This window comes from Tasmannia lanceolata, unplaced genomic scaffold (genome assembly GCF_043159265.1).
Source record: "Tasmannia lanceolata isolate RefF3 unplaced genomic scaffold, GAP_Taslan_0.1 ptg000016l, whole genome shotgun sequence".
NCBI lineage: Eukaryota > Viridiplantae > Streptophyta > Magnoliopsida > Canellales > Winteraceae > Tasmannia > Tasmannia lanceolata.
Window position 1 is genome coordinate 3,306,764 of NW_027518693.1, and position 11,479 is coordinate 3,318,242.

The 11,479-nt window shown below is 37.4% G+C and overlaps 1 protein-coding gene across 2 annotated transcripts; it reads left to right on the forward strand.

The window, feature by feature from the left end:
• The first annotated feature begins 204 nt into the window (after positions 1-204).
• On the forward strand, positions 205-10,224 carry LOC143848480 (uncharacterized). Of its 2 annotated transcripts, XM_077357435.1 has the most exons (8): positions 205-494; positions 778-869; positions 2,213-2,351; positions 4,819-4,950; positions 5,309-5,449; positions 5,636-8,359; positions 9,436-9,602; positions 9,703-10,224. In XM_077357435.1, exons 1-8 carry the CDS (start codon positions 345-347, stop codon positions 9,857-9,859), a joined length of 3,702 nt encoding a protein of 1,233 aa, XP_077213550.1. In that variant the 5' UTR covers positions 205-344; the 3' UTR covers positions 9,860-10,224. The 2 variants fall into 2 exon arrangements, with proteins under 2 accessions (XP_077213550.1, XP_077213551.1); XM_077357436.1 differs by lacking the exons at positions 205-494; positions 778-869; positions 2,213-2,351 and having other exon boundaries at positions 4,828-4,950; positions 5,377-5,449.
• Positions 10,225-11,479: the final 1,255 nt, after the last annotated feature.

Below are 11,479 nucleotides of genomic sequence, written 5' to 3' on the forward strand. Positions count from 1 at the left end.
GATTTTTTAGATGGGAAACTTTTTCACTTTTTCCTTTTTTCCAACTGTGCACAACCGTCTGGGTAACGTGAAATTCAATGTCCAAACAAAACTTTCCGGAGAAGAAAAAAAAACCGAAAAAAAAAACCGAAAAGAGTAGAAAACAAAACTTTTCGAGATACTCCCGACAAAAAACCGCCGAAGATTTCCATAAAAAGTTGACATGCTTGTTTTTATTAAAAAAATCGCGTGCGAAGATCGCGGACTTTTTTGTAGCTTCTTCTACTCCTTATCTGCTCTCACTGAAAGACCAGAGAAAATCTCTCTCTCTCTCTCTTGATCGATCTTCGATCTTCGATCTTTTCATGCTCTCGTTCTGGCGGGAAGAATCAACGGCTCAGATGCCACGATCGCCAAAATCCGCTGATTCCCCAGAATCAACGGCTCGGATGAGCGGTTCATCTCCTTCCTCTGCTGAGACCAGCTTTAGAGAACTTGATGATGCTTTCTTGCAGGTAAAATAACATCAAAACTTAAAAAAAAAAAGATCGAAATCCCCTTTCTCCCTTTCCAAGCTTGATTTTGTCTCATCCTCACTTCGAAGTTCCAGTTTTTGCAGAAAATTAGGGTTTATATCTTGAAATCTTGGTGCGATTTGGATCTTTCACTCCTTTTCTTTTTCTTTTTTCTTTTGGTTGAAGTCTTTAAGATCTTTTCCATTTTATTGAATGGAAAATATAAACATTTAAGATCTTTTTTTTTATAAAATGTCTGATTTGATTTTTTTACACTGTACAGACTCAGACAAGAATATGGCTTGGAGAAGTTCTTCATACAAGATTCGATGATGAGATGCCTATTGCTGACTTACTTGCTGATGGAGAATTGCTGTACGTTTTTTTAATTTTAATAATTACATCTGATTTCATCATTTTTTATCTCTACACATGGATGCTAGTTTATGTTTCAGTGTTAATCAGTTTGTCAGTGTTAATCAGTTTGTCTAAGACAAACTGATTTGTCGCTTCATGTGATGTATTTTTTCCTATGATTTGTGGACACGGACACGAGTGTCGCGTGTTGACACGGACACGGAGTTTCAGACACGGCTGACCCCCAAAATTTAGAAACGAGGACACGGCTAAAAATAGGAAGTATACATAATACGATATCAAATATTAGTTAAAGAAGAACTAAAAAAGAGTTTATAATAAAGGAAGAGTTAATAATAAAGGAGGTAAACACAATATGCAATAATAAAACATAGTGTCACACTCGACACACCACAAAAACTTGTCCACACACCCACATTAAGTCTACCACTTATAGCAGTACATTTAAAAGTGTCCAAAGGAGTGCCGACACTGGTGGACACGCGTGTTGTGTCGGACATGGCAGGACACGTGTGTCGGCAATAAATTCAAAGTGTTGGCTAAATCATTGCTTGTTTCTGATAAAAGGGCTCTCACGTAAAGGAAACACTGCACTTTGAAACAACAATTACTCCAAAAGCTTAAGCCATTAGAGTTGGTGTTATTTAATCATCTATACTTGTCTTCAACACTCCCCCTCATGCGTGGCTACCCTTTTTTGGGTTGATTTGGATTTTTAATATCTAGGAGTTGTTGGGTTTGAACCCAAGACCTGCCATGAGGCAATAACTCTAATACCATTTGAAGCAGCCAATTACTCCGATACTTAAGCTGTTAGAGTTGGTGTTATCTAATCATTTATAACACTGATAAAAGAGCTCTCACACAAAGGCAACACTGCACTTCCTCTGGCTTTACGCTGTATAGTTTTTAATGGCATGTGCCTCCATGTATTTGGGGAGTTGAATGCCTCCACCTTATCCTTCACAACATTGCTACTGACATTACCTTATATTACAATTTTATATATTTTGTATACAGACATGTAACATTTCATGCAGCATGCACTATTAAATACTTGTTAAAATAAGATGTTGTACGTTGTGGTTGTATAATTGCATGATTTCTCTTGTGTGGTGTAAAGTGATAGACATGGGTATCCAAGTTGACGCCTACTGACCCTTAGATTTCGAGTGTTTAGTTAGCATTAGCTACTGATGGTGAACCAATGGGCATTAATGGCTGAATACATGAACACTGTGCAAAAGATTAACAAACATTAAACTTGTTTTTTTATGTATATAAAAGAGTATTATTGTTTATTTGTTGATTATATTCAAATTTTTTAATGTATACTACAGGTTTAAAGTGTCTAAAGTGGTTTGGAAAATGCTCTTGTCAAAGTATGCAGAGGTAAAATACTCAAAGGGGTATCCTACTGCGTCTGGGAAGAGTGGTGGGAGGTACATGCCTTATTCTAATGTCGACTCATTTTTGAAGGTAATGGTCTATAATTTTTTTTTTCTTTTTTTTTTTCCATAAGAAAAAAGTGGATTGAACATTTATTGTTACAAAGAGAAAATAAAAAGAACCAAACACGTAATGTGTTAGGTGGGTGGCAGATGCCTTGGTTTATAATGACAAAGGAACATGCAATTCTGAATTTTGACTGAATTTTTTCATTTTTAATTCTACATCTTATGCTAAATGTTGTGCTTTCTTCATATCAAGAAGGAAATTTAAAATGTTTTTGTATATTTAATTTAATGAATGATTTTATTATCCTTTGCATTGTTCTGGTTATAGGCATGCCAAAGTTTGTATATTAAATTAATGAATGATTTTAATGATCATTTGCATTCTTTTGGTTAAAAGAAAGCGAATTTTCCTCTACAACACGTACTTCCCTTCCATGGGGGATCGGTTCGAAAACTCGGTTGGATTGCCACTGAATATATTAAAAATCATCCAGCAAATTAAGGGAGTTGCTAGGGTCCATCTCAAAAGGCATTTCGTGGCACCTCTGTTGCATGATAGAGCAGCCACGTAGGCTCACTTTCCAACAGATTTTGTCATTATTCATGAGGTGGCTGCTCTCTCATGCGACAGAGGTTCCATGAAATGCCTTTTGCGATGAACCCTAGCAAATCCCGCAAAATAACGAGTGCACTTAAAAATTGAATATTATAAAATTCATGAAAGAAGAAGGGGGGTTGCTATCTGGATATTTTTATGAACCTACCCTTTAAACCGTTTATTTGTAAATAATGGTTATATTCTTATAATGATGAAAATAAACCCATTTTTTCAACTGCATGCATGAGAACCAAAATGGAGAAGGGGGCAAAAAATGGGGAAAAAGAGAGGTGGAAACATGAAGAAGAGAATAACACTTTGATTGATGAGGAATGTGTCGTTGAGAATGTTGGCTATGGACCACTGATTCTGCCATAGAATTTGTATCACTTTGGAATACATAGATCGCCATCCTCTCTCTCTCTCTCTCTCACCTATGCTTCTTTTTCTCTTTTGTTCCCTTTCTTCTTCCTCTTTTCACGTCCATACCTCCCTGCTTTCTCTCCTTTTTCTATGTTCGTTTTCATTCAAGCAACTAAAAGTAGAAGGGTATTTTGTCATTTCAAGAAAACAATCCATCATTTACGAATGACAAAATAGAAGGGTTTGATTCAGAAAAAGTTGGAGGGGGTTATGTTAACTCCTAAAAGGAATTTCTAGAAGACTAAAATGTAAAAGAAAGTTGCCTAGAAAGTAAGAAAAAATATGCATATTATATACAAAGGTGTATGTAGGATATTGCCACCCTTAATATTATACATTCCGGATAGTTCTTTTATCCTTTGCCTCTCTCCGATACAATGCCCAAATCGTTACGCCTTTTGTGCGGGTCAGAACTTACCCGGCAAGGAAATATACAGTCAGTCTTTCTTTGGGATGCTCGGTTGTAAGGATTCTCCAAAAATTAAAAAAAGAAGCACGGACACGATTTACAATCTTTCTTTCTCTTTCTCTTCTCTCTGTACCTAAGCGATGATTTGTCCTCATCTTTGAAAATTTTTTCCCTCCCCAATGGCATAGTTCCAAAAAAGAACACCAACTCCTCTCCTCCTCAAACCCAAGGAAAACCTTCCACAAATAACATAAGCCCAGTCCCACCCCTTCCCAACTTTGGTGTCAGCCCCAAATGCTCCAATGATGACGACAATGGAGAGGTTCTGATGATGACAGCCACCACCGCTTCAACATCAAACCTTAATGTGGATGCTGATTAAAACAAAAACTACAATGATGATAACAACAACCACCTCAACATGACGCTTGCCAACCAAGGAGGAGTTCAAATCCATTTCCAGCTTTGTCTTTGAGTCCGACTCCAAATTCTCTCCATAAAATCCCAATACCCATTACCAAGCTCAGGCGGCAATCCCACGATAAAACCCATCAATTCTGAGCCCCTAGAAAACAATCCCAAGTCCAGTAATAATAGTATAATCTCCTGGGTACTTATTGGAATAGGTTTGGTTGGCATGGCCCAAAGAGGATGATCTTCTGTCAGTGCTTATGCAAGTGTTTACGTGTGGGTTGCAGTCCCAACTGTTGGCTCCTTGACTCTCAACTATTTTCCCTGTGTACATTTGAAAGCTCAATTTTGAGTGGCAGTTAGTCTGTCTCATTGTTTGATGTCTCAGTGTTTCTCTTGTGTTCTTTTGTTGATTGATCATTATTTTTCAGCAAATGCAGAACCCCACATATATTATATATGTATATACCATATATCATAATTATGCCCCTAGAATTCATCATCCATATTTGCTTACATGACATACAAATGACACTAAACAAAAGGATGTGCTGTTGTAAAATGTTACCAAGAAATTGCAAAACCAGTCCCAGGGCTTCTAACTTTTGAACATATTTCTTTTTTCTGTTTTCCTTTTCTTGTTTGCAGATTTGCCAAATCTTGGGATTGACGGGTATTGATCTCTTTTCCCCATCAGACGTTGTTGAGAAAAGAGATATTCGTAGAGTCTGTATGTGTATTCGTTCCCTGTCAAAGAAAGCCAGGCTGAAGCATTTAAATGTATGAAACACTGGACCCAGTTCATTATGCATATGTGAATCTGTCTATTTGTAGGCTGTTGAGTTTTCCAAATACAACTATGATTTCGGAAACGATTTCTTAAGATTTCACTCCATGCTGAAACCATAGTGTTAAATTCCATCCGAAATTCGAAATTTCAAGAAATTCATTTTTTAAAAAATAATATTGTTACGAAATTTCGGCCTAAATTACTGAAATTTAGAATGATTAATTAATTATTTTTTTACCAGACTTTGGCCGAAATTTCGGTCTTGGCTAAGGCCGAAATTGGGACCGAAACCGAAATTTAAATCCATGGCTGAAACCACATCATGACCACTGACTGTTCCTGTGGTAGGTTCCAGATTTTGATGTTGTTACATATACAATAGCAATGTCTAAAGATATGGTAGGCTGTATCCGCAGAAGCTTGGAACAATCACGGTGTAACTCTTTCAGTTCTAGTCCACGGACAGGCTCAAAAGAAATGTGCAGACAGGTAACCTCTAATGTTTTCAATCACCTGGCCCAAGAGAAAACATTTCTCTCGATTATGATGGTATTCATAGTTTGTATGGTAGTTAATTTCAGATGATACCATGGGCATTTTATTGGACTTCTCTTCCTCTTTATTGAAAAATCCAACCATGCTTTGATTTTCTAATTCTTCATGTCATCACTGTAGAAAATCGAGGGTGCGGACTCTCCCAGACCATATGATTTATCTTCCGTAGAGTCTGATGAAGCAGAAAGCAACTTGAGGATATTTGAATGTCAGAGTCCAGCGTCATATACTCTGTATGATGATGCAACACTGTCTGACTTTATCGGAGAGAATTCACCTCGGGTAGATTTAGTAGTTGAGGAAAATTTGCATGCAGCACCAGATAAATTCCTGTTGGATGGCCAGGACCAACATAGAGAAGCGATGGAAAATGGGCAATTTGGGGCAACCTGTTTAGCAGAGTCAATGGATTCTTTTAGCACTATGGGATATTGTACTCATCGATTCACAAGTTCATCTCTGATTACTCCATCCCCATTATGTCTTGATTGTCGAGTTGATCTAAATTCAAGGACTTATTGCACACACTGGAGAGAGGTGAAACGCCCCATAAGAACAGCTGAAGATTGCGGGAATAGTTGTGACATGGACCATGACTATTTGGGAACTGTTTCATCAAATAAATCAAATGGAATGCCTATAAATGATTCAAAAGAAACAATTACATGTGAAATTTGTAACAATCCAGTGCTCTATGATGAGAGCGTGAGAAATTCTTTGCCTATACTCACACCATCTGATTCTTGTGAAAGTTTTGATAAGATGCAAGATGAAGTAACAATATCATTTGTGGTTCCCTCAGGTTCTGCATTGGTTGGAAGTAGTGCCACAAAAGGTACTTATTGTGATAGGACTGGTTCCACTTTTTTGTTAGAGGAAACCCTCAATTCAAGTTGCACATGCATGCCAGATCGGGATAATGGAAAACCCAAGTGCAATGAATTCATGAATCTTTCACACAAGGCATGTAAAAACGCCGCACTGCTTGCTTGTACGGATTCTACAGAATGTATGGAAGGAACAAAAGGCTGTATTAATAGTAATGCCTCAAGTATTGAGGCCGATAATCCTATGATTTGCAACACATTGTCAGGAAGTTACAATGATTTTCAGTCTGGCACTTCAGAGTCTACCCCTCACAGAGTTGGCACTGGTATTCCTGTTATCTCTGATGCAGCGGTAGTAGATGGCGTGTTAGTTGTACAAGCAGAGACTGATTTTTCTGGGTTGAATTTGTATTATGGAACTTCAGAATATAAACATGCAGGCATGTTCTCTGATGAGGTAGGAAGCGCTATAGTGTACTCTACAGCCAGCCCAAACTCTACCTCAGGTACGGGAGCAGCACTAAATTGTCAAGATCAGTTTGATGTAAATGATGATTTTTCCGATGTGAAAAATGAGGATATTGAATCCACGCGCTTCCTATCAACAACAAATTGGGAACCAAACTCCGTGGAAATTCAAAATAATGTTCTATTGGAGGGTCATTGTATCCATCCGTCTCGTGCAGATTCAGCTTCTGTAAAATTTGACTTTGATAATTCAATATCTGCGTGCAGAGATTTAAAATGTGAAGACATCTTTGGAAATATTAATGGGAACCAACTTGATGGGGATTTAGTGGGTTGGTCTGAATTATCATGCAACTTTTCAACCCAACATAATGAGAAAACCAATAATGGCTCAGCAGCTACGGTGTCAAATCAAAATGATGAGGATGGATCTTCTACCAAGTGTGTACTGTTGGATGAAACTTATCGTACCCATGTTTGTAATCAGCTTTCCAAACTTTCAAAAGATGCGGGAGAGCTTAAAGATTTTAACCCCACAATTAAAGATAACATGGATGTCTCGACTACCATAGATGAACCTAATATGTGTATGAAAGAGGATCTGAATGACTCATCTGTGTCAACAGCTTGTTTACAGGATATAGAAATTACCCATGAAGATGAAAATTTGGTTCCTGAGAACTCAGCAGTTAATACGGACAAAAAATGCAGTAGTAGTACCATTGAGGATCTGTGGGAGGATAATATGAATAATGGGGTCAAGCCCCTTCTCTGGGCAGGGAATTCAGAGTATATAATTGAAAGGGAAGTACAAGAGTTGTTTGTTACAGCGAAGAAATCAAGCCATACTTTTGGATTGTGTCAAGATATGGAAGGGACAGTTAAACAACTGTTCACTGAAGAAATGTCTGCAGAAAACGGTTTCAGTTATTCGTTAAAGAATAGTCTTATAGATAGTATTGACTGCAAAAGTGCCTCAGAACCAAAGATTGACAAAGAGTGCTGCAAAGACAATGGCAGAATGAAGTATCATACTTATTTAGATGTCTCAGATCAAGACCAGACGCACCAATCAGATCTCAGTAAGTCAGATTACAAACTCATGCCACTCTTGGATGGCAATGATGAAATTTCAGAATCAGGGAGAGATAGTAAAGATGAGAATCATATGTTGGAGATTGGGGGGTTGGAGTTTTCTAGTGATTCTAGGGAGGTCTGCTTAGATATTCCAGCTACTAGTAACAGAGATCCAGAGGCGCCCAATAAGGTCAATGCTCACGATGGTTTTGCTCCGGAACTCGGTTCTTTTAGCAACCTTGCTCATAATAATGTTTGCAGTACAAGCATAAAATCTGAATGCCTATCTTCACTAACTGTGGGAAATCGGCCCTGCTCAACGCACGCATTTCTAGAGAACTCGAGCAGTGCAAATCAATGCTCTTGCAGGATCGAAAAGAATAATCGGCATATTGTAGATGAGATTGACTATCAAGTTCATGGAGTCAGCACAAGTCATGAGGATGTTGATTCTACAGCAAACATGGCTAAGGTGAATCTTCACATCTCATCCAGTCATACTTCTTCTTTTCTAAGATTTAGCCCTCACTTTGAATATATTGCCGACACACTTGTCGTGCCGTGTTTGACACGACACCCCTGTCCACACGTGTCGACGCTCCTTTGGACACTTTTAAATGTACTGCTAGAAATGTTAGCTTAATGTGGGCTTGTGGACACATTTTTGTACCGTGTCAAGTGTGGCATTCTGTTTTATTATAGAATATTGTATTTGCCTCTTTTATTATAAACTCTTCTTTAACTAATATTTGTTGTTATATTCTCTCCCCTAGACCTAAAACCCTAAACAAACTTTTGTTCCAATACTATATTCATTGTATTGGTCTCCCTTTCTTGTTGTATATTGAAGTTGGAAGAGAACTAGATTAAATTGATGAATATGTTTTTATTTGATTATCTCATGTTTGTTTTAGAATTTAGTTGATTAATTCTAAGATTTATTAATTTGTTAAATGAATATGTTAAAATCAGACTTTCTATTATTCTTGGATGATTAGAAGGAGCCCTAATGTGTGTTTATATAAACACTGATAGGGATAAACATGGAAAGGGATAATGATAAAAAGGGAAAGAGATAAACCTAATCTGATTGAGTTACCTAATCAAATCAGTTGCCTAAACTATGCCTAATCTAAGATCTCACAAGATCTGATATTTTATTCTCTAATAGAATACCATATTTAGATTGTTACAATTTATGATAGTAATCAGTAACTTTATATGTATGTGTCACCATTTCTAGATTTTTAAATGTTGCCATGTCAAACAACTCGTATCCATGTCGAAACTAGACACACGAATTCATGTCCACAAATTATGATTATGTAAACTTTCTATTTTAGCTGTGTCTCCGTTTCTAAATTTTGGGGGTTTGCCATGTGCAACACTCGGTGTCTGTGTCAACACGCGACACTCGTGCCCATGTCCACAAATCATAGCCTCTTTTTGATGGATAGATTGATCATAGATGTAATCTGAGTACCTTTTATGTGTTTAACAGTTTATAGTCTGCCTCTAAATAATCCCAATTCTGTTGATGTAAAACAGGATAGAGAAAAGCATGTACTAGACCAGGGGGCGGCACTCACTTCAAAACAGAGAGATACAGAGACAATTGCAGGATCGGATCGCAAGCCAAACAAGAAAATACTGTTAAAGTCAGTAGCTGGGGGAGTGACTCTGTTTGGTGGTCTTTTCCTATTGCTTCACCTCAGGTATGGGATCATGCAACATGGGGGATTTCACAGACCAAGAATGAATTTCTTTTTTTTTTGTTCCAACCTCTGAATGGATTTTTTTCGCCATATTTTACAGTAGGAAAGGAGGAGAAAAAGAGAAGTATGGTAAAAAACCTGTAGAGAAGTATGGTAAAATACCTGTATCATCACAAATTCGAAAGCCGAGTCAAGAGAGACAACCAAAGGTGAAGGTTAACATATATCCTGGAGAAAGACTTAACTTGAAAGATTAGGGAAACAGAACTCGCTCAAGAGAACTTGCAGTTAAGGTAACCACATACATATCTATTTCCTTATATCAACCCTGTAGCTCAATTTGTCAAGTGCTCTGTATCACAACCTTGAGCTTACGGATTCGAACCTAGCTTACACACCTAGAAAAGAAAAGGAAAAGGAAAAGGAATACTGTTTCTTCTCCACAAGGTTCTCAGAAGGTGTTCTTGCCTTTGCATTAAGTATCTCCAACATGTAAAGAATTACAGTAGCATACAGAGTATGTAATCCAGGTCAAAAGTGAAGAAACAGGTCCCAATATTCATTGTATGAGCAGCATTGTTGGTATTATAAAAGGCTAAGATTAAAGACATACAAAAAAGAATCAGGATCATACATACAAGATATGCTCAAGACTGCTTTGAAAGAGCAAGATATCAAGATACTCAGTGAAACATGAAAGTTGGTCACGGATCTATGTTGCATGAGCCTTTTTCGTATTCAACCTTAAGTCTTTCATAAGCCTTTTTAAGGGATTCAAACACAGTTTTCTTTGAATGCGAAAACTCTAACAGGTACATGCTTCGGGTATGGGATATGATGTTTTTGCCCCTTTTTTAACTTGGGACACCCCCTTCGAGTGTATTTGTGACTTTTTTTACACTAATGGGGATGTCCCAAGCAAAAAAAGGGGGGCGAATGTATCATTTTCCATTTTGTATATATATCTATATATATTTGGCGGATGTGTATACAATACTTTGTTTAGGATCTTCAATGATCCAGACCGTCCAGCTGTTGGCCCGGCAATGGATGAGCCATTCTGCAAAATCTTCCCTCATCAATTGATCCTGACCGTTCAAATTGTGGAATTTTAATGAATAATAGGAGAAAAAGTGTTGGTCCACATTTATGGGAAAATATTCATAAATTGGAGGGATATGGAATTTTTTTAGGCTTGACAATATAAATAAAAAATATAGACATTTATGGATACTGAGATTATTACAAGCAGAAGGGAATCCCGTGTGTACAGAATATGTGTCTGCAAAAAGACATTACATATCAACAAAACAGCCAAAACTTCATGAAAGACCCACTCTCTCCACATCAAAGACCTACTTTCTCAACACTATACTCCCATGAAATATATGTGCATCTAAAGGTCTCCACAGGAGCTGTATTTCACATTAATTACCCTCTCCATAGGAGACCTCTATCCTGCCTTTTTTTAGCTTATCCCAAAGTCTCCCTCTCTACAAGACCTACAAAACATATCACAAATTACTCTATGATACTTTTTTTTTGAAAGTTGAGAAAATGTATTGATAATCATACGAAGATTACATGATAAAAAGGGACCAAGAGTCCCCTATGAACCATCATATGAGGTCCTAGGAAATATGTTCAGAACCCTGGATAGGTCCAGGTTTTTACATTCCTCTGTACCGTAAAATACTAATAATTCAAAAACTCTAATCTCCCCATAGGACCATTCCTACAAGCACCACTTGTTAAAACAACACAACATCTTTGCAATCTTCAAACGAAGATCTTGAGAGAACCCTTCAGAAGTTAAAGCTAGTTTTCATGCGACCTTCCACGGAGATCTTGACAACCGTGTCCATGCAAATGAGAAA

What these genes read in the sequence shown, in the direction of transcription:
- LOC143848480 (XM_077357435.1), top strand. Translation starts at nt 345, where the DNA reads ATGCTCTCGTTCTGGCGGGAAGAATCAACGGCTCAGATGCCACGATCG. An exon ending in CCAGGCTGAAGCATTTAAAT is followed by an intron (nt 4,951 to 5,308) that starts GTATGAAACACT and finishes TTCCTGTGGTAG; the next exon opens with GTTCCAGATTTTGATGTTGT. An exon ending in TTCCTATTGCTTCACCTCAG is followed by an intron (nt 9,603 to 9,702) that starts GTATGGGATCAT and finishes CATATTTTACAG; the next exon opens with TAGGAAAGGAGGAGAAAAAG.